This window comes from Bufo bufo, chromosome 1 (assembly GCF_905171765.1).
Source record: "Bufo bufo chromosome 1, aBufBuf1.1, whole genome shotgun sequence".
Lineage (NCBI taxonomy): Eukaryota > Metazoa > Chordata > Amphibia > Anura > Bufonidae > Bufo > Bufo bufo.
Genome location: NC_053389.1, coordinates 177,045,156 through 177,069,312, shown reverse-complemented (window position 1 = coordinate 177,069,312; position 24,157 = coordinate 177,045,156). Strand labels below are relative to the sequence as shown.

General features: G+C 43.7%; 1 protein-coding gene across 1 annotated transcript in view; it reads right to left on the bottom strand.

The window, feature by feature from the left end:
* Positions 1–713: 713 nt before the first annotated feature.
* The window catches only part of SYT5 (synaptotagmin 5), a 124,364-nt gene continuing 100,920 nt past the window's right edge, over positions 714–24,157 (bottom strand). The window contains exons 6-8 of the mRNA XM_040415578.1: positions 9,670–9,787; positions 8,984–9,117; positions 714–923 (exon numbers count right to left, since the gene is read on the bottom strand). Of these exons, the coding sequence (XP_040271512.1) occupies positions 714–923; positions 8,984–9,117; positions 9,670–9,787 (462 nt within the window). The remainder of the gene's footprint in view (positions 924–8,983; positions 9,118–9,669; positions 9,788–24,157) is intronic.

Genomic DNA, 24,157 nt, shown 5'->3' with positions numbered 1-24,157 from the left:
TAGTATAGTATGTACCTTCATTAAAAATATAAAAAAAATAATTCTAGTGCCAGAGGTGCCCCCCATCCCCCTATTCAAAAAACCTGCTGAACTACAGAATGCACTCTCTTCATTGTATCTTCTTTTAGTTACCAATTCCCTTTTGGAAGCCATTTTGAAGGTAGCTATATTTTTCAATGACCGTTCTCTTGGCAGTAGAAACTAAAATGTCTTAACTATTTGTTTCTATCACCGTGATGTCATCCCTAATTTACTTGAATATTTATTTCTAAAAAGCAACACACTTGCTCTTCTGACTTTCTTTACTTCACCTATACGAATTTTAAGGCAAAGTTTCTAATGCTATACCGGTCAAGCTATAAATATAATATCTAAAAACCAAGCATTGCAAATATTTTGAGTTGTAAAAATGCATATAGGCATTCCCTATGCTTTCTAACGTATAATAAAAGACTTTTTTTTTTTTTAATTATCAGTTCAAGTATTTTAGTTTTCATACTAAACCAGCTGAGATATTTTGAAAAAGGATACTGCCTCTTGGCCAAGTCATATAAATATATTAGTCATTTACAAATAACCACGAAACAGGAGGTTTCTCAAAGCTATGTCACAGCTACAGCTTTGAACAAGTATATACACACAGCAGCGCATGGAGCACAAGTACCACCATGCGCCCACACACACTTCCATTCATTCACACACATCAAGTGACATCATGAGGTCTTCAATCCAAGGGCACCATCCACTTCCTCCTCTGGCTGTAGAGTGTGCCACTGAGCGATAGGCCTTCTGGGGTTAGCTAACATATCGGACCAGTGACGGAGCTCAGTCCCTGTACCGTTGCAGCCCACAAAGACCTTTCCGATAGCTTCGTTTTTGCCCAGTTTGTCATAGTCAAGTACTGTGAGAACCACTTGCACTTTCTGTGGAAATGAAAAAAATAAGTTATTCCAATCAGTTGGAAACTAACAGACAAATGGACAAGAAAATGACATTTCTCTACAGTATCATTAAAGGGAGTCTGTCACCACAATTTGACGTTGTAGGGGGCGTGGCCTATCGGAGTATGTGAGCGGACGTGCGGCACAGAGCTCCTCTGCTACCTCGGCCATTTATCCTGATAAACTCCTGAATTCGGCTGATTTCGGTTATACCCTGTCGGTAGAACTGCAGAGGATTCATATGCGTTGGTGGGGAGGCGAAAACCGAGCACTATGACCCGCAGAAAAGAGCAGAAAAGTTTGGAGAAGGAGAGCCAAGATGGCGCCGGCGCCACTCCGGGACGCTCTGGCCGAGTCACAGAACTCCAAAAAGGCGCGGCAGCTAAACTAGAGAAATATACCCGGCTGTCATCCGCGACCCCTGTGAAAGGCACCCCGAGAAAGCCTGCAACTAAAGGTGGGCTGTCTGATGAGGACTCTGATATTGAGGGACCTGATCCAGAGGATATTCTGATGGCACGGTCTGGCCGATTTGGCGCACTGGATACTGTGAGTGATTCCCTAACCTCAGCGGCGCCTGACTCTGATACAGAGGAACCTACTTTGAGGGATGTCATGCAGGCTATATCCAGGTGTGGCAAGTCGCTCAACACCCTTACCATGCAGGTGGGGGCCATTAAGGAGGATGTCTCCATAGTGCGACACGATATGCGAAAGTTGGCAGACCGCACGACTGCCCTGGAAGGCCGGATGGGTGAAATGGAGGACGCTGTGGCACCTCTGACTGCAAGCATGAGGAATTATTCCAAGAGACTGGATACCATTGCTGCGAAACAAGATGATCTTGAAAACAGATCCCGACGGAACAATGTGCGTGTGGTGGGGGCACCGGAGAAAGCGGAAGGGGGAAACCCATCTGAATTTTTTGAATCCTGGCTGAGGGACAACTTTGGCGCAGACGTTCTAACTCCCTTATTTGCTGTGGAGAGGGCCCATAGGGTCCCCATGCGTCAGTTGCCACCAGGTGCCCCACCTAGGACAGTCCTGATCAAAATCCTGCATTTTAGAGACCGGGACATTATTCTGAGGAAAGCGCGGGATAAGCCTGATCTGTCGGTTGATGGGCATAAAGTAGCACTCTTCCCGGATTATTCCCAAGATGTTCAGAAACGGAGGGCTAAATTCGCGGATGTGAAGAGGCGTCTAAGGGCACAAGGGGTGTCATATTCTATGATGTACCCGGCCAAGTTACGAGTAGCTGCAATGGGGAACACGCATTTTTTCGAGGATCCTAAAGAGGCGGCAAGGTGGATAGACCGACATGAGAGGCAGCTGGCGGCGGATCATGAATGACCCATGTATTGAGGGGTGCCGTAGTGTTTACCGAATCAGGTCGTATGATTGATGTGGCCTGGTTATGTTTGGGTGTGAATGCCCAGGAATGCTGTTATGCGGGATGTGGTTATGTGAATGGAGATCCTGTTGTAATATCATTGGAAAGCATAATGTTAGGGGTATAACCATCACTTACTCTATTCTCACTTATGTTTGTCCGAGGAGCAAGGAGAGGGGAGGTTCTGTACACCCGTTTAATGTGATCACTGTATAGTAATTGTATACCCACGTTCTGTTCTATTGGGTATGAATTACTCTTTTCTATCTGAGACAAGAGAAGAGAGTTTGGGCACTCGTCTGCCTGTAATAGCGGGTACGGTGTTTTCTTCCCACAGGCCTTCTTTAGGTGATATATTGGGACCCGTTATAGAGGTGGCCGCAGTGTTAAGTACTAACGTTTACACTGTTGGGGGGGTATTTTTCAGGGAGGGGGGTGGGGGGGGTTATGTTTTACTTGAATGCACACACTATATATGAACGTGAAGGTATTGGTCTACTGTCTATATTCATTATGAGCTACTGCTGTATTGGCTCACCGGGTGCTAGAAGTCTAATAGCTGTATTTATGAATTTCCCGATATCTAAGTATGGCGGGAAGGGTTAATGTGCTTAGTTGGAATGTGCGCGGGGTTAAGGATGTCATAAAAAAACGAGCGGTTATGGATTGTTTGAATCAACATCAGCCGTTGGTTTGCTGCATGCAGGAGACTCATCTCACCTCTGACCAGATTCATCTGCTTACTCCTAAGTGGGCAGGGCACTGCTATCATTCTACTTTCTCGTCATATGCAAGGGGGGTGAGTCTCCTGATACACAGATCAATTGCATTCTCCTGTATCACTAAAAAGGTGGACAAAGAAGGGAGGTATGTGTGTTTACACTGTGTGATATATGCAACTACCTGTGTTCTGGTGGGTGTGTACATCCCGCCGCCGTATTCACCTGGGGTGCTTAAAGAGATATTGCAATTTATTGCGGATGTGCCTGACGCTCCTGTTTTATTATTGGGGGACTTTAATAATGTCCTTGATTACAATTTAGATAGGATGGGGGTGGGTCAAATCTCCCATGTAAATGGAATGTCGCCTTTTGGAGTCTTGATGCAGGAGGCTATGATGTTAGATTTTTGGAGGCTAAAAAATCCGTCTGTGAAGCAATTCTCTTGCTGTTCAAGCACTTATAATTCCTTATCCAGGATTGACCTCATGGTTGGAAATGCTCTTATGGGACAGTATATAGGAGACATACAATATTTGCCGCGCAGGGTTTCAGATCACTCGCCGGTGGTGGCGGTGCTGGACTTTAGTGCATCACGTAAACGTGGTGGTGGGGGTTGGAAGTTTAATCCTTATTGGCTGCCTCTCCTGCCGGATGCTGGGGGAATCGGTGTAAGACTAGCGGAATTCTTCCAGATTAATCTCCCGTCTGCGTCTAGATTGGTGGTATGGGAGACTATGAAGGCGTTTTTGAGGGGTCTGCTTATTGCAGAAGTTAATAAAAAGAAAAATGAGTCTAGGGCGCGCACGCAAAAGTTAATTGCGGAAATGGAGGGGGCGGAGGCAGAATATATTTTAAAACCGCAGGAGGAGACAAGGGACAAATGGAAGGAGGCCCAGCAAAAATTAAATGACCGGTTGTTAGAACAAGCAAAAAATAAACGTTTTTTCCAGAAACAGACCTTCTATGAGGAAGGGGAGAGGGCAGGTAGACTTTTGGCATTGGTGTCTAAGGCTCAGATGCAGTCTACGTACATCGCGGCCCTGAGGGATGTACATGGTGTTATCCAAAAGGAACCGCCCAATTTGCTCCAGGTCATGTACTCATTTTATTCCACACTTTATAAATCCCGGCTGCGTGTTTTAGACACAGAAATTGATCTTTTTCTGCAACCCCTAAAATTGGGCACTTTATCAAACGAACATAAGGCGCGGTTAGATGGCCCAATCACCATTCAGGAGTTGGAAATTGCATTAAGAACAATGTCCAACAATAAAGCCCCGGGTAGGGATGGCTTGCCGGCTGAGGTATACAAGCGGTACTCTGACATTTTGCTTCCCCAGCTACTTGAGGTCTGTAATGAGGCTAAGCAACGGGGACGGCTCCCTGAATCAATGAAGCGGTCATTGCCCTCTTGCCTAAACCAGGTAAAGATATACTTGAAGCTGAATCTTACAGGCCCATTTCTTTACTTCCAGTTGATGTTAAACTTTTAGCAAAGGTGTTAGCGAACCGTCTGAATTCAGTGATAACTACTTTAACATGTCAGGATCAAGCAGGCTTTATGCCAAATATGTCGACAGCGGTTAATATCAGGCGTCTGTTTCTGAATATTCAAGCGGCACATGTCCACACCTCGACCGCGGCGGTCGCATCTCTTGATGCGGCCAAAGCGTTTGACAGTGTGGAATGGCGCTATTTATGGTTAGTGCTCAAGAAAATGGGTTTTGGAGCTGAATTTATTTCTTGGGTCCAACTGTTATATGCGTGTCCCAGAGCGGCTGTGAGGGTTAACGGTGATTTGTCTGACCCATTTATGCTTTTTAGAGGTACGAGACAGGGGTGTCCACTGTCACCGTTACTTTTTGCGGTGGCGGCGGAGCCCTTGGCAGAGGCATTGAGAATGTCAGTTATGGTCAAGGGTCTTCAATACGGACATAGAACAGAAAAAGTGGCGCTATACACTGATGATTTGCTTCTATTCATGGATGATTGGGAAAGTTCCCTTCCTGCTGCAATGGAAATCATTAATCGATTTGGGACTATGTCGGGATTAGTCATCAATTGGTCAAAATCCGCCCTATTACCCTTAGATAGCGAGAGTATTAGGCCCTTACCTGATACAGGAGGGTTGCAAGTAGTGTCATCCCTAAAGTATTTAGGAGTGTGGGTTACTACGAATCTAAGTGACTATGAACGTTGCAACATCTTAGGGGATGGGGAGATGAGTCCAGACTGAATAATTCAGGTCGTATTATTCAACATTTAATACTACGCACTTGCTTATTGTCTGCTTTGGAGGATGGATCTTTTCGTTCTCATGGCGCTCAATATCCTGTGCTATCCATGATACACAAAATCTGGTGGAAAGCTAAAGAGAAATTGAGTATTACGGGGTATACTGCCCACACACCTATATGGCCAAACCATTTGTACCCTGAATTGGATAAGGTTAGTGGAGTGCAGCAGTGGAATCAATATGGGCTGGATAAGATGGCTCAATTGTTTCTGAGTGGGGCACTGAAAAGTTTTGAAGTGTTAAGGCAGGAATTCAATATCCCTCATAGGTACTTTTATGTGTATCTACAGATACGACATGCTATTCAGACTCAGGAGAGGAGGGGGAAGATACGGCAGGCAGCTAGATGCGTTATCATTGAGTATACTGCAAGGGCAGGGACCACTGGTGGGGTGATTTCCCTTTACTACAACACGCTCAGGGAGGAAATTGATAAATCCAATCCATTACAGTTGTATGACAAATGGAAGGTAGACATTGAGGGCCTGACGAAGGAGAATTGGGAGAAGACTCTCACTGATTTGCCAACACTGTCGTTGAGTGAATCTTCTAGGATTTCTCAATTGTATCTCTTACATAGGGTCTATAGAACACCTACATTGCTGTTAAGAATGGGCTATAGGAAGGATGATAATTGTCCACATTGTAATGTATCAGGTGCAAACTTGATCCATTTAATGTGGAACTGCCCACGTTTAAGGAGGTATTGGGTGGAGGTGTTGGAATTCATCAATAGAGTCTTTCAGGTGAGCTTGGAGGTTAATCCGCTAATTTGTTTACTGGGCCTTGTGGAAGTGCCTAGGACCATGTGGAAAAGGAAAATAGCTATTAAGAGAGTATTATACCAGGCAAGAAAGTGCATAGCATTTCATTGGATAGATGAGGTGGCCCCCACTAGCCAAGAAGTAGTGAGTAGGGTGCATGCATTGGTTAAATTGGAGGAATATGTTTACCTGAAAAGGGATTCGAAGAAGAAATTTGAAGCAATTTGGTCTTCATGGATCTCGTATTATGAGCTGTCTTAGATGTGACTGTACACTTTGACTGGAATGAAGGACTTGAAGGATATTGATGTGGGTGAATGGTGAAATGTTGGATGATGGTTGATGTCTGAATGCTTACGCCATAGAGTTACGTGAGGAATATGGAAATCCATGAAGTTGTATGCTCTGCCCTAGAAGATTGGACGGTGATGCCTTCAAAAAGAATACCACGAACTTACAACTATGGACCATACCTGAATTCTTCTTCTAAGTGACTGTGCTTTGGGAAAGGGGGGTGGGATGGAGGGGGGGAGGAGGGGAGGGGGGGGAGGGGTTATAGTTGTGTATTTGTTTAATGCACTTACTTGTAAAAACAAAATAAAAATTATTTGATCAAAAAAACAATTTGACGTTGTAGACCGATTACATTGCGCTGCAGCATAACTATACACGAGTCAAATGGTACCTTTGTTGTTTTGTTCTGAAGTTCACCCGAGGCAAAAATGCAGTTTTATTCATATGCAAATTAGGGCTCGCAAGTGTCCAGGGGCAGCGTTCGGGCTGTAAGTGCCCAGGCCACTCTGCCATCTTCTCACATAACCCCTCCCCAGCCTGTTGCTTGGCCCACCCTGTAAGCCTCTTGCATCATTCAGTGTACTGCCGAGATCCCACCAGTGAGCAGTTCACCGCCAGCATGCGCGCTGTGATGACCATTATGGGCAGTGACATCGCTCCATGCAGTGCGCATGCGTCGGCGTGATCTCGGACAGTACACTAGATGAGCAAGGAGCTTACAGGGCCGGCCAAGCAAGAGGCTGAGGGTGGGGTTATCTGAGAAGAAGGCAAAGTGGCCTGGGCACTTACAGCCCGAACGCCGCCCCTGGGCACTTGCGAGCCCTCATTTGCATATGAATAAAACAGCGTTTTTGCCTGGTGAACTTCAGAACAAAACAACAAAAGGTACCATTTGACTCATCTATAGTTACGCTACAGCAATATGTAAGCGGTCTATAATGTCAAATTGTGGTGACAGACTCCCTTTAATGGTTGAGTGAGTCATTGCATTATCGGAGGGGTAACTTGAAACTTCTTGACTCAATGTAAGGTTAGCAACAGGACCCAACCTATAATGTAGTCTTGTGGTCTTCTCATATGAGGCCGAAGGATTTTGGGCCCCCTGGCAACCTTTCCACCATTAGTTGTTACAACCGTGGACAGATTCTGGCATTCAGGGGGCCGGATATGTTGTTAACCTTTTTACAGCTATCTATAGTGAAGGATGGTACCGGTTATAGAGGCAGACCTTAATAGTATTGCACTGCTCTCTATGGTCCCATGAGGACCTGGCATGAGAACCATAGCAACAAATCATAGGTGCAGATTCAGGGTTCCCCACTTCCACCTGAAGGAAACATTGTCCACATGTAATGGCCACCATTATATGAAGGCACCCTTCTTGAAAGAAGATAAGACTAGCTAAATAACCAGTCTACTGTGCCCACTGTTATAAACTTACCTGTCTGGGCTCCTGCGGTGTGATCCTGAGCCTCGGCAAGGCTGCGTCGGGAGAGATGAGCTGCTGAGCCATGCATCCTGGTGATGCGACCACATCCTTAGTAATAGGATGTAATGCTCTGCTTCTCCCTGCATCAGGCGTGTGCTGGGAAAGATTAGCAGTGGGATGACTGTTCAACTGCTCTATTACTGTGTACAAGTGTTTCTGACTAATGGAGCACTGAGTCATGGACCTATCAGATTCTGATGAAGAGACTCGGTGCTCTATTTAAATCCCTTTCTGGCCATAGACCATTGCCAGTGATAGTCTTGTTTGGCTCACTAGCAAGGTTCCTTGTTCCCTGTCCCTGCATTTGCATACTGATTCCTCTGTGTTTCTGACCCCAGCTTGTCTTCTGACCACTCTCTGTCTCTTGTTTGGTACTGCATAGTCCGCCTGGTTCTGACCCATTGCCGTACGACTCTGCTTTTGTGTTTGTTGTCTGTTGGTATTTGTCCATCTCTGCACTTATTTAGAGTAGGGACCATCGTCCAGTTGCGGTTCTGTCAGGTATTGCTTATACTGCAAGTAGGTAAAGAAAGTTGTCTGGGTTCTAGATTAGGGTTGACTATCCTTGCCTGTCCCTACCTACAGGTGTTACATCTACATAGTATTGCCAAACAGTGCCCAACTAACAGCGATTTGTAAAGCCTGATTATTATTATCTTATAATGCTCTACAGGGCTAAAATACTACTGGAGAGGGACAGATTTGCAGATCTGATGGATCCTTCTACTGCTGTACATACAGTAGATACTTGCCGTGTGAGATACATATAGTGAAGACAAGGAGGTGTGTGTGTGGTAGGGGTGAGGGAGAGAGTTAGAGTGCAGGCCCTGCCCTGTGCCTTATGGAAATTTCTTCACTTCCTTAAATCTAGCCGTCAAAGGTATGGAAGTGTATTTCCACATCTAAACAGTCCCAAAGAATAAGTAATCTACAAATGCTCATAAAGTAAGAATGAGAATTTTGTGACACAGAAGTATTGAGAGGTTTAGATTGTAACAAGACCTTAAAATTGGTATATGAATATGAAGCTGCAATTTCAGACAATACTATAAGTGAAAACACATTTTATAACATGGTGGCTCACCTGGATTTGTTCAAATGGAACTTCAAAACTGAACGACTCATTATAATAGGGATTCAGGGTGTTTTTCTTAATGGTTGTCTTTTTCTTTTTTAGCCTCTTGCCATTCTGCATCAGATGAATCTTTACATATGGATCTAGTTAAAAAAAAGACATAAAAAACAAAAAAGAGCATAAAAAAAACTTAGCGTTATGTAAAGACATGACATGTACAGCACAGAGGTAGGACAGCACAGCTTGTCATTTGTCACTGTTAATTGTTATTGTGTTTTATGCTATTACTGAAGGTTATCAGGTATGATTGTATATATATGATGGACATATAGACATCTTGTGTGGTCTCCTCATGATCAAGATGTGGTTTGGCGTCTAAGATGAACTGGTAAATGGAGGTGAAGTTCTGCAAATGGCCCTATTTTTGTTAGGATCTGTTCACACTACTGTTTAGAAGTTCTATTACTTTTGACAGCAAGAGAAATGCAATATTCAGCAAATATTTGTGCCTCCAAAATGAAGGAAATCTTGCTGTAACCCCAGTAGTTGACAATAAAATCAATGGGATCTGTCTGTGACCGTTTGTTGTATGACAGAGTTCTTAAAGTGTCCTGGATAATGTAAATCCATGATAGACTTAAAACATTTCATATGTGAAATGATTTTTTCATGCGTAAAAACTTGTGTCAATATACCTGAAAGTCCTCCTACATCCATCTTCTTCAGATTCTTGGCTTCCAGCACAATCACAGTAAGCTTCCCTGCGGTGGGCACATATCTCAGAGAAAAGCAAATGTCTCCCAACTTTTCTTGCTATGACAAAAACATAAAAAAATCTTTGTGATGAAAATGTAGTACTGACATTCATATACTACATATATACCCTACGTATTATGGTATGCTTGAGGAAGATCCCAGAGCAGGTGGAAACATTGCTGGTGTGCCGTGTTGGAGGAATACATCCTTTTTGAGACGGCAACACCCTCATGGATGCTCTTACTTTTTTACTATTGGAAAAAGTCCATTAAAGTTCATTAAAGAGGACCTATAACCCCTCCTGACGTGTCTGTTTTAGTAACAGACATTCCCCTTGTAATATCAATCCTGAGCATCTGTTCTTATGACACTATGTTGTGCCACTCCTCTGTTATTGCCCCTAGAAGTTATGAATGAATTGCTAGCAGTTTGCAATGAAGGCCCAGATGAGTGTACCAGTTGCGGGTGTGACCCTGCACAGTCTGCTACTGGCAGCATTGATTGGATAGTATTATTCTCTTCATTGACACCACCCCCAAATGGTAACACCCAGCTGGACCTTAACTGCAAGCTGCTAGCAATTCATTTATAAACTTCAAGAAAGAATAATAAAGGAATGGCACAACACAGTCATAAGAATACATGCGCCAGAATTGTCATTACATGGGGAATGCAAGCGGTTACTAAACCGACATGTTAGAATAGGGGACGGGTCCTCTTTGAGGAATCTTGGATGAACTGTCTGTGCATCTCCTAGTCCTATGTGTGGATGCTGTGGATGTTGCTTTTTGGATAGAAAAGTATAGGTTGCATTAGAAATGTAAGGGCTCATGCATACAAATATATTCTTTTCCCCGTTTCTGTGCAGTCATATAAGGAACCATTCACTTCAATGGAGCAGCAAAAACAACGGAAATGACTCCATGTGCATTGTGTGTCCGCATGTCCAAGCCCTATTATTGTCCACAATATGGACAAGGATAGGACAGCGGTCGTGTGCATGAGCCCTAAATCAAATAAAGAGCAAATGACATATACAGGCAAACTTATAATACAAAGGACAATTCGAAGAATAAAACGCAAAACTCCAGAACTAAAACTCGTGACATCCTGTTGTAGAACTATAGAGGTTACTCAGGAGATAATCAAATACAGGTGACAGTAAGCAGTAAGCCATGGCAGCTAGAAATTGCCTTTGGCTGACATCCCTGTCTTTCTCAGGCTCCTCAATGTTTTGTTACTTGCTTAAGAAGGGGGTGATATGTCAGGGGTCTCTAGAAATGTCCTCTAATTAGGGGAAACTTAAAGGGGCTTTCTGTGACATAGATAATGATAGCCTATCCCCTGGATAGGTCATCAATATCAGACTGGTAGGTTTCCAACGCCTGGGACCACCACCAGTCATTTTGGGCAGCCACCCGGATGGCTCTGCCCACTGTTTAGTTTCCGATGCTGGCATACTGCCGCTCTCCTGGTACCTGCCCGATACAGCTGATCAGGGATGTTGGATGTCAGGCACCTACCAATATAATATTGATGACCTATCCTGAGCATAGGCCATCAATATCTAAAAACCCCTTTGAAGAATGGGTTCATTCATATATACTGTATAGGGAATACTGAGTTAATAGAGAGAGGCCATTTCTTCAGGATCCTCATTTGATGGTCACAGTGGACAGGGGTGGATTGGCAATAGATTCTACAGAGAAATTTGCCAGTGGGCCAATGCCCGGGGTGCCCCCTGAGCCCTACTCACAGCCGCCAGCCAGGTAAGTAATGATCTATCGCTCCCAGAGTTAATTCACGCTGGAGGCATCAAGTAGTTACAGGGGCGTAGCTAGAAATGCATGGGCCCCATAGCAAAAAAAAATTATGGCCCCCCCCCCCCCATAACAGTGTCCCTGACAGTGACTGACCCCCAACAGGGGGTGGAGGCCGACAACTATTGTAAGACGGACCCCGCGTTCCTTATGTAAGTGAGCTTAAAGGGAACCTGTCACCAAAAAATCACTTATTAAGCTGTTAATAGTACCTTATAGTGCTGCATAGTAGTTTCCTAATGCACTTTTTCTTCATTTAGCCGCATTTAGCCTCCTTGAGAAATCGATGTTTTATTCAGCCGCTGCCCCGTGCTTCAAGTCAGGTTTGAAGTCAAGGGGGCAGCGGCCTAGGCGTCTCCAATCCTGCTCTCCCCGCCTCCCGCCGCCTTTATTGACACGCCGGATCTCAGTGCCGGGACCGCGCTCCTAGCCCGCATGCGCAGTAAAGGGCTGCTGTATCCTGTAGCGCGATCCCGGCTCCGGCTCGTACACTCAGCCGGCTTCAGTTTCGCTACTGCGCATGCGCCCGCCAGCCTTACATACTAGCGCAGTTACAGAAGATGCTGGGCCCAGCATCTTCTGTAACTGCGCTAGTATGTAAGGCTGGCGGGCGCATGCGCAGTAGCGAAACTGAAGCCGGCTGAGTGTACGAGCCGGAGCCGGGATCGCGCTACAGGCTACAGCAGCCCTTTACTGCGCATGCGGGCTGGGAGCGCGGTCCCGGCACTGAGATCCGGCGTGTCAATAAAGGCGGCGGGGAGAGCATGATTGGAGACGCCTAGGCCGCTGCCCCCTTGACTTCAAACCTGACTTGAAGCAGGGGGCAGCGACTGAATAAAACATTGATTTCTCAAGGAGGCTAGATGCAGCTAAATGAAGAAAAAGTGCATTAGGAAACTACTATGCAGCACTATAAGGTACTACATACTAGTACATACTTTGCACAAGTTTATTATTTACAACTTAAAGGGAACCTGTCACCAAAAAAAATCGCTTATTAAGCTGTTAATAGTATTTTTTGGTGACAGGTTCCCTTTAAGTTGTAAATAATAAACTTGTGCAAAGTATGTACTAGTATGTATACTACTATCTAATAATCCTTATCTATCACTTGACACTTCACTAACTTACTGGGGACAGTCAGGACTCCTCTCCACGCCAGACTTTTTCTTTTTACTGTGGCAGACTGCTGGCAGTGCACAAAAGATCAGAATCCATTCACTTCTGTATTGATGACACATCCTGAAGATCAATTAGGCACACTGGGCGCGGGGGGGCGGGCAGGCAGGCTCCCGCTCTTCACATTCAAAATAGGCAGCCGGCGGCAGCGTAACGTGACGTCACTTCACTCCGTCACGCCGCACGTGCATGGGTACGCCCCTGTTCCGGCCCCCTCCACCACCTACCTCATCTTCTGCCCCGGGCCCGCCTGCTCCAGTCCTGAGTCCTGACTTGACGCGGCTTCCCCCCAGCCAGGCCTGAGCCGCGGACCGCCCACGCCCCACCCACTACACTGGGCGGGCGGTCGGGCCTGGCTGCCAGTGCCTGTGTGTGTGTTAATAAAAAATAAATAAAAATGAATGTGATCCGGACGGGCCCCCAGTGGCGTAGGGCCCCATAGCCACTGCTATGGTTGCTATGGCAATCCCTACGCCACTGAGTAGTTATGTACCTGGCTAGTGACCAAAGATGCCCTCCTGATTCCTGAATTCAACTGTATTGCCATCCTTAGGCAACTGGAGTAGGAGAACAGAACGTGGTAGCTGGCGCGGGACCACAGGGGCGGACATACCGTCTGTGCAGCCAGCTCAGCTGCACAGGGGCCCGGTGTGGGTGGGGACCCACTTTTGAATACTAGTGAGCGCTTCCATTATGGAAGAGCTCATTAGTCTGCAGGTGGCGGGGAGTGAAGCGCTGTGAGTGCTGTACTCACCCCTCCTCCCTGGTCTCTTCCGGGCTGCGCTGCACTGTCCTGACTGAGGATCTGTCACACTGGTGCACATTATAAAGGGGAATTTTTCTACTGGCACACATTGTAAGAAGAATTATTACTACCGGGGAACATGATTACTAGTATGGGCACTTAGGGGGCATTATTACTTTTGGGGCAAAATAGGGGCATTATTACTATTGGGGGCACTGTTAACATTAAGTGCACTCTGGCAGATAATTATTTCTATAAGTGGGACTTTGAGGAACACTAAGACCAGGGGGCACCCAGGCACAGTATCAGCTTAGCGCAATTATTTTTGGGGGGCATTATGGATACACCATTCGTGTCAGAAATACTATTTCCTGGACGGAGTTATTTTTATTTTGTTATTTTATTTATTGTCTTTTTGTTAAACTCTGCAGAGAGAAGAGATGGCTGAAAGAAGTCATCATGGCGGTTTGGTCTGAATGGAGAAGATGAGGTAAGAGAACGTCTACATCAGAGGAGACTTCACTGGATGTAAGAGGTGCGCCGTATTCACCTGTATGTTTGTAGCGCTGTATGTAATGGTTTCCAAGTACGTCTTTAACAGTAGGGCTGGAGGGAAGGAGTTAGGTTGAGAATTTGGTATGGGGTAGGGGGCGCCTTTTAAATTTTTGCCTCTGGCAGCAGAAAAACTAGGTGCACCCCTGCCTCTTGCCACAAAGCACAGAGGGAAGGTGTGTGGAGGGGAAGGGGGGGCAGGTACATTCTTTGCACAGAGGCCCTCTGCTGTCTGTGTCCGCCCCTGCCGAGCCACTACAGAGGGGCAGCTTCTGAGTAGGTATTTTGTGCTGCACTGTGATTTTTGTTTTAAAATTATTTTTATTGGTTTTACAACAGTTAGGACATACATTCTTTGTTAGCCCTACAAGGGCGCCAATAAAAGAATACATCTGATACAGTACAATCAAAAGGGAAAAAAACAAATCACAGAATAACAAACAAAAAGAGGAAGCTGCTGGGGCAGTTCATTGTCTTGCACCGAGATATTTTGCTCTGCTAGGGCGGTATTTTGTGTTGCAATATGGTATTGCTGCTACTTGGGTTGGCCCTGCCTTCTGTCAATTTGTACCTGCCTACAACATGGGGCCACTTTTAGTTCTTTTCCAAGGCCAATTTGAAAGGGTTTTCCGGGATTGTAATATTGATGACCTATACTCAGGATTATTTGTATGCTGCTATTGAAACATCCAGCCATCTATTGTTGCTAGTATTTATTGTTGCTATTAATTCACACTGTGGGTTCCTGTATACTTGCTGTCATTTTCAGGGTTGGCCGACCAAGGCAAGGAATTTTTTATGGGATATTGAATTTTATATGCTATTGAATTTTTTATGTGATATTGTTTTTTTGGTATTTTATATCTATAACAAATAAAATATATTCAATTGATGCCATAGTGTGAGTGCTCGCTTACACCGTTTATCATTTATCTACTTTGCTGATTGAGGCAGGGTGTCCTCAATTCAAGTTAGTAGCACCTCACCATTAACAACCAGAAGCGAGCCACCCCATTTAACCTATAATTACCTATACTCAGGATAGGTTATCAATATCAGATTGGCGCGGGTTTAACACCCGGCACTCTAGCCGATCATTTGGTTGAAGAGAAGGCCGTGCTCCATGTAAGCACAACCTTCCTTTCATTGCTTACCTGCTCGCCGTCGACATTGCAGCGGTGAGCAGGTGTACTGTAAGTACAAGAAGCCTTCACATTCACTTCAATGGGACGGCTCCTTTCTATTCAAGTGTACAACACAGAGCCGTCCCATTGAAGTGAAAGGGATAGCTTCTTGTAATTACACCTGCTCACCGCTGCGATGTCAACAGCAAGCAGGTAAACAATGAAAGGAAGGCGGCGCTCACACGGAGCGCAACCTTCTCTTCAATCAGCTGATTGACGGGGGTGCTGGGTGTCGGACCCACGCCGATCTAATATTGATGACCTATCCTGAAAATAGGTCAGCAGTATTAAAATCCGGGAAAACCCCTTTAAATTCCCAGTCCACCCTGACTCTGGATGACCTGTCCTGCACTGCATAACACATACAATTGATATGACTGAGCACAGTGTAAGGCCTCTTTCACACTACAGTATTTTGCGTTCAGTATACTGGACGTTTTTTGAGTTCAGTATACGGAACATATACTGAACCATTCATTTCAATGGTTCAGCAAAAAATACTGAAGTGTCTCCGTGTGCATTCCGTTTCAGTATTTCAGTATTTCCGTGCCGTGAAAAGATAGAACATGTCCTATGTTTGTCCGCAAATCACGGTCCGTTGCTCCATTCAAGTCAATGGGTCCGCAAAAAAAACTGAACACATACGGAAATGCATCCGTATGTCTTCCGTTTCCGTTCCGTTTTTTGCTGAACCATCTATTGAAAATGTTATGCCCAGCCCAATTTTCTCTATGTAATTACTGTATACTGTATATGCCATACGGAAAAACGGAACGGAAAAACGGAACCGAAACGGAGACACAACGGAGCCCAAAAACGGGACAACGGATCCGTGAAAAACGGAACGCAAAACACTGAAATGGACATACTGTAGTGTGAAAGAGGCCTAAGGGTCCATTCACACGTCCGTTTTTTCTTTCCTGATCTGTTCCGTTTTTTTCTGGAACAGATCTGGACCAGATCTGGACCCATTCATTTTCAATGGGTCCTGTCCGTTTCCGTTGTTCCGTTCCGCATGTCCGTTTAAATATAAAACATGTCCTATTCTTTTCCTGAAAAATCGGATCCTGGTACAATACAAAGTCAATGGATCCGCAAAAAACGGAAGACATTCGGATGTCATTACGTATGTCATCCGTTTTATACGGAATCAGTTCCTGGAAATTACATTTTAATTTTTTATTTTTATTTTTTAAAGAAATCCAAACAACTTTATTTGCTTATTGAAATTTATACATGTTTCCGTTTTTTGCGGATCCGCAAAAAACGGATGACATACGGAAACATTTTCAGGAACAACGGATCCGCAAAAAACGGACAGAAAATCGGATTATAGAAAAATACTAATGTGTGAATGTAGCCTAATATTCAGTTTCCCATGTGGTGGCACTGCAGGGAAATTCACAGCTACTGTCAGTTTTCCCCACAGGTTACAGTTGATCCCGGAGGGTCCCAGCTGGGGGAGAATTTGTGATCAACGTATTGTCAAAGGACCTTTCTGACAAACAGGGATTTTACAAAGCAGAGAACCCCTTTAAGATGATTCGTATTGGAATCCTTAGCTACATGTATAGCAGAGTTCCAATAATCAGTGGATGGGTTTCAGCGCTATTAGATCAGAAAAGTCTTTCCTAAAGCATTTTTCGGGAAAGACTCTCCCTGTCTCATTGTATGAGATCCAGTCCTGTCTGAGGTTTTCTATAAGCTATATGACAGGTGGTCTGTATGCTAATGTAGACATAGCTAACATTTACAAATGAGTGAAATGGTAATCTTGCCATATTCTAAAGATTTTTTTATGACAATTTCCAAGAGCCCAGGCAATATTTAAATTGCATCGGGATGTGAATAGTTTTCTTTGTAATAAGTTATTTCCCAGGAGAAACTAAATGCCAGCGGATAATCTCCATTTCTAGGTACCAAGAAAGCTTTTTTGTTATGTATTTAATAGCCTTTCTAGAGCTTATCAAAGACCATGCAGGATGATGAGCTGCAAATCAGAATATTTGACGAATTCAAACTCTGAAATGACACCCCCGAAATGACACCCCTGATTTATACCAGACATTCATTAAACGGGTATTCCACCATAATACTAAAGCTCTTACCATGGCCTGCAAATGGTTACAAAAATAACCATTCTCATGGTGCTGGGGTCCCTGTTGTGCTCCACTTTCTGCTCCTGTCTCGACATGGCAGTCACTGGCTGCGCAGAATCCATACCCATTTCATGCTGTGTTGAGACAGGAGCAGGAAGTTGAGCACAGAGGAAACCCTGGCACTGTCGGAACGGCAGCAGCTGGGGATCGGCAAGTTGAGTACAAGTTCCTTTATTTGATTTTTTTTACCATTTCAGGCCATGAGAAAGCTTTTGATGTTGTGCCAGAATTCTCATTCAAAACAAATGTCTTGATGTGGTCCTAAAATTAAATCTGTGCTACAAGGCTACCAGTGGTATACAAGTAAGGCTTATTGCACACGACCGTATGGCTTTTTCAGTGTTTTGCGGTCCGTTTTTCACGGATCCGTTGTTCCGTTTTTTGTTTCCGTTGTGTTTCCGTTTCTGTTCCGTTTTTCCGTTCTGTTTTTCCGTATGGCATATACAGTATACAGTAATTACATAGATAAAATTGGGCTGGGCATAACATTTTCAATAGATGGTTCCGCAAAAAACGGAATGGAAACGGAAGACATACGGATGCATTTCAGTATGTGTTCCGTTTTTTTGCAGACCCATAGACTTGAATGGAGCCACGGAACGTGATTTGCGGGCAATAAAAGGACATGTTCTATCTTTAAACGGAACATAAAAACGGAAATACGGAAACGGAATGCATACGGAGTACATTCCGTTTTTTTGCGGAACCATTGAAATAAATGGTTCCGTATATGGACCGTATACAGAACGCAAAAAAAGGCCAGTAAACGGGGGGGAAAAACGGTCGTGTACAGGAGGCCTAAGGGGACCCCAATTATGGTGCTGGGTTTTGCCACTCAGAACAGAATTGCCTGTTTTTCATTTTCCCTTCAACGCTCCTGAGAAACAATGTCGTTCCTCAGGAACAATGAGTCCAGCACAAGTAGCAAAAGAGAAGGAACAACTAGGATTATTCGAAAAGGCAGCGGCACTCGCTGTAGCGCAGCGGCCTTCTTGCTGTTTTCCCTAGGCCAGTGACGACACAGTTAATCGGTCATGTGGCCTGGGCGCAGCTAAGCCCCATTGAAGTGAATGGGGCTGAGCGCCATACCAAGCACAACCTACTATACAATCATAGAATGTGTCGGCAGATAAGAACCATTTGGCCCATCTAGTCTGCCCAATATATCTGAATCCTATGAATAGTCCCTGGCCCTATCTTATATGAAGGATAGCCTTATGCCTATCCCATGCATGCTTAAACCCCTTCACTGTATTTGCAGCTACCACTTCTGCAGGGAGGCTATTCCATGCATCCACTACTCTCTCAGTAAAGTAATACTTCCTTATATTACTTTTAAACCTTTGCCCCTCTAATTTAAAACTGTGTCCTCTTGTGGTAGTTTTTCTTCTTTTAAATATGCTCTCCTCCTTTACTGAGTTGATTCCCTTTATGTATTTAAAAGTTTCTATCATATCTTCTCTGTCTCTTCTTTCTTCCAAGCTATACATATTAAGGTCCTTTAACCTTTCCTGGTAAGTTTTATCCTGCAATCCATGTACTAGTTTAGTAGCTCTTCTCTGAACTCTCTCTAGAGTATCTATATCCTTCTGGAGATATGGCCTCCAGTACTGCGCACAATACTCCAAGTGAGGTCTCACCAGTGTTCTGTACAGCGGCATAAGCACTTCACTCTTTCTACTGCTTATACCTCTCCCTATACATCCAAGCATTCTGCTGGCATTTCGTGCTGCTCTATTACATTGTCTTCCCACCTTTAAGTCTTCTGAAATAATTACTCCTAAATCCCTTTCCTCAGATACTGAGGTCAGGACTGTGTCAAATATTCTATATTCTGCCCTTGGGTTTTTACGCCCCAGGTGCATTATCTTGCACTTATCCACATTAAATTTCAGTTGCCAGAGTTCTGACCATTCTTCTAGTTTTCCTAAATCCTTTTCCATTTGGCGTTTCCCTCCAGGAACATCAACCCTGTTACATATCTTTGTGTCATCAGCAAAAAGACAAACCTTACCATCGAGGCCTTTTGCAATATCACTTATGAAGATATTAAACAAAATTGGTCCCAGTACAGATCCCTGTGGAACCCCACTGGTAACATGACCTTGTTTTGAATGTTCTCCATTGACTACAACCCTCTGTTGTCTGTCACTCAGCCACTGCCTAATCCACTCAACAATATGGGAGTCCATGCTCAATGACTGCAGTTTATTGATAAGTCTTCTATGTGGGACAGTGTCAAAAGCCTTACTAAAATCTAGATATGCGATGTCTACTGCACCTCCACCGTCTATTATTTTAGTCACCCTGTCAAAAAAATCTATAAGATTTGTTTGACATGATCTCCCTGAAGTAAACCCATGTTGTTTTTCATCTTGCAATCCATGGGATTTTAGATGTTCCACAATCCTATCCTTTAATAGGGTTTCCATTAATTGGCCTACTATTGATGTCAGACTCACTGGTCTATAGTTGCTCGATTCCTCCCTACTACCTTTCTTGTGAATGGGCACGACATTTGCCAATTTCCAATCTTCCGGGACGACTCCTGTTACTAATGATTGGTTAAATAAATCTGTTAACGGTTTTGCCAGCTCCCCACTAAGCTCTTTTAATAATTTTGGGTGTATCTCATCAGGCCCCTGTGACTTATTTGTCTTCACTTTAGACAGCAAACTTAGAACATCTTCCTCTGTAAAGATACATGCATCAAACGATTTATTAGTCATCCTTTCTAGTGGAGGTCCTTCTCCTTTTTCTTTTGTAAAAACTGAACAGAAGTATTCATTAAGGCAGTCGGCTAGCCCTTTATTCTCTTCTACATACCTTCCGTCCTTTGTTTTTAATTTAGTTATTCCTTGTTTTAATTTCCTTTTTTCATTTATATATCTGAAGAATGTCTTATCCCCTTTTTTCATAGACTGAGCTAGTTTTTCTTCTGCCTGCGCTTTAAAAGTTCTTATAACTTGCTTGGCCTCTTTCTGCCTAATCTTGTAGATTTCCTTATCTTCATTGCTCTGGTTTTTTTTATAATTACAAAATGCTAGCTTTTTATTTTTAATGATTTGGGCCACTTCTGCTGAGTACCACAGTGGTCTCTTCCTTTTTTTGCTTTTACTGACAAGTCTAATGCAATTTTCTGTTGCCTTCAATAATGCACCTTTTAAGTAGTCCCATTTCTCCTGGACTCCATGTAATCCGTTCCAGTCTGATAAGGACTCAATTTCATTTTTGAAAAGTCTGTTTTTCTAAAATCTAAAACTTTTGTTTTTGTGTGGTGGGACTCTTTCACAGTTCTTATATTAAACCACACTGACTGGTGATCACTAGATCCCAAGGTTTAGCCTACAATGACATCATATACAGAATCCCCATTTGTGAATACCAAATCCAAAATGGCCTCCCTCCGGGTTGGCTCCTCAACCACTTGTTGTAGAGATAACCCCAGTAGGGAATTTAGAATATCTGTACTCCTGGTAGAACTTGCTATTTTGGTTTTCCAGTTTATATCTGGAAGATTGAAATCTCCCATAATGATAACTTCTCCTTTCATTGTCATTTTAGCTATTTCTTCAACTAGTAGATCATCTAGTTCTTTAACTTGACCAGGTGGTCTATATATCACACCTACACGAGTTACTGCATGGTTAGCAAACTGCAACGTAACCCAAACTGACTCTATGTTGGCCTCACCAACTTGTATTAGGTTAGATTTAATGCTATCTTTCACATACAGGGCCACTCCTCCTCCTTTCTTGCCTTCTCTGTCTCTTCTGTATAAAGAGTACCCTGGTATGGTTATGTCCCTGTCATTTCTTTCATTAAACCATGTCTCCGTAACAGCCACTACATTCTCAGATGCCATTATTGACCCAAGTTCATTGATTTTTTTACCTAAACTGCGAGCATTTGTAGACAGGACTCTGAGCTTATCATTTCTTAACCTCTGTGCTTCTGACCTGTTCTGGCATTGTTTCGGGGGGCAATTGGACTCTTTTATTTTCACTCTTTCCCCCCCCCCCTCCTAGTTTAAATACTCTTTCGCAAATTCTTGGAGTTGTTCACTAAGTACATTTGTTCCTTTGAGAGAAAGATGCAAACCATCTTTTTTGTACAGTTCCTTTCTATTCCAAGTAGAGCTATCATGAGAAACAAAGCCAAATCCTTGCTCTTGACACCATTTACCAAGCCATATGTTGAACTCCTTTATGCGCCTCTGCCTATCATTCTGAACATTATGCACAGGCAGAACTTCAGAAAATGAAATGGTGGATGCAAAATCCTGTACGTCATTACCAAGTGTGATAAAAGATTTTTTCACCTCTGACACTTCATTGCAAGCCAGGTCATTTGTCCCTAGATGGACAAGAACATCCACGTCCCCTTCCTGCTTTGCTTGCTTAACAATATTAATAATACGTCTTCTATCTCTTCTAGCAGTAGCCCCAGGGAGACATCTCACAAAACCATTTTCTTTAAGCTCCACACTTCTTATGATTGAATCACCCAGCAACAGCTGCTTCCTTTGAGACTTCACTTTATCTTTTTTGTCCTTGGCTGCAGTCTTGCATACATTAGACATAGGAGTCGATGGTTTCACACCCTCTGTGCTTGAGTCCATATCCATGTTGTCCTTACATTCTGAGAGTGCTGCAAATGAATTATGGAGAACCACCGACTGTGGGACATGTCTTCTATCCACCACTCTAAGACTTCCAGAACCTACAGTAACCCATCTGCCATTTCTGGGGGTCCTCTGTGGCAGTGCAGTAGTCCTAGCTGGAGTTTAACAGATAATTTAAATATTTCAGCTTTCAAAAATGCAATTTCCTGCTGCAGTAAGGAGAACTGTCTACAGATCTGACATCATCCGAATCTCCAAAGAGTGGAACATGAAATAAATACACAACAATTCCTGCACTGAACCAAGTCTGCCATTTTAAAGAAAAAAAAAAATATGTAAATTTAAATCAAACAAATCAAACAAATCTTACCTTTTTTTTTTGTATTGTTTCCACCTTCCAGCCTACCTCCTGACTATCTCCTGCAATATCTCTTCACTGTACTTTAATGTAGTACTTGAAGGTAGTACTTGCAGCTAATGTATGGCACTGTGCTGGGTAAGCACGGAGAATGCCACGGCGCCCTTTAATTTATCCTTCAAAGTTGGCTGCTGTACTTCCAGATTTACTTTAATAGGGCACAGATAGATATTATCAATTACTGTGACTGTCTATTGATAGTCTGAGATCTCCCTCTTTTTTGATGCTCAGGCAGTGACTCTAGCACTACACTATGCTTTAAACAGCAGCTCTGCTTGTTCAGGTTAGCTGCTATGGATGAACACAAGACCACCATAGGAACTAATTGCCAGTAAAGCAAATAATAGGAATGATTAAACTGGAAATTATATGGAGGAAAACTGACAGCCACAATTTATCTGGTCTGTCTAAAAAGTCGACTTTGCCAGTGACCATCCAGTCCAGGATGAGATCCCCACCATTTTTGGGTTTTAGGGTGAATTTTACAGTATGTTCTCCACTACTTCATTTTCTTTCTGAACACCGGGAGGATTATAATATTTCATGGATTCCATTACTGTATTTTTCACCCTCTAAGATGTATCTGCCCATAAGACGTGCCTAGGTTTTAGAGGAGGAAAATAAGAAAAAAAAAAAAATTTCATCAGACATCAGATCAGACCCCCAATCAGACCCTCAGTGTTGATCAGAGCCTCAATCAGACCCCCAGTGATCTCAGACCTCATATCAGACCCTCAGCGTTGATGAGACCTCTTGTCCGTTTTGCAGACAAGAATAGGCATTTCTATAATGGGCTGTCCATTCCGTTTCGCGGAACGCACGCGGGCAGCATCCATGTTTTGCGGATCCCCATCTGCAGACCGCAAAACACTGCACGGTCGTGTGCATGTACCCTAATACTGGAACTACACAGCTCCGTCCACTGGTCAATGCAAAAAGTGATGACACCTATATAAAATAGATGTTTTGATAATTGCCATATTTTTCTATGACCCTTGTATGGGTGACAAGAGTTGTTAATGTTTTATTTTCGGCTATAGATTAATAAGAAAAGGAAAAATCTATTCTACAGGAGCATTATACACTCACAGAACAATGACTTTTCTGATAAAGGATTCTTTTAAATGTCAGCGGATCAATGGACATGTCTAGTGCTTGTTTATAAAATCATCCGTCTGCGTTATTTCAGCAATGGGGAGAAAATGCTGATGCAAGCTGTGTTCTTCTATTCCTTAAGGAATATCCATGTTTCCTTGTAAGGAGCAAATATAACAAGCCACACAGTCAAACAAAAATCTAATTTCTCCATAAGTAGCAAGATTACTTTTCATTAGGCTTCTTCCACCCACCAAAAGTAATGTTACTTATGGACCCTCCTCCATCTATACAGAGTATGACCCACTCGTGGCATAGTTCCATTTAACGGAGCTAAACTGCAAGTAGACACCCACCTCAGCTCCGAGCAGTGGCTGCCCACACACTATGCCAGGAAGAGACATGTAACTTCTTGACATGGTCGTGGCTTTAAACAGCCAGCCCACAAACTGCAGAGTTGCCTCCCCTTGAAAACAATGGGAGGCAGACACCACAGGGCCGCCATGGTGTCAGCGCCAAAATGGGCCCTTATAGTGTCAGAGTCTGAGCCAACTTGAGGATCCTCTCGTGGGTCAGTATAAGGGTATGGCCACACTGTCAAATTTTCTGATGCAGTTTTGAAAGCCAAAATCAGGAGTGGATCATAAATGG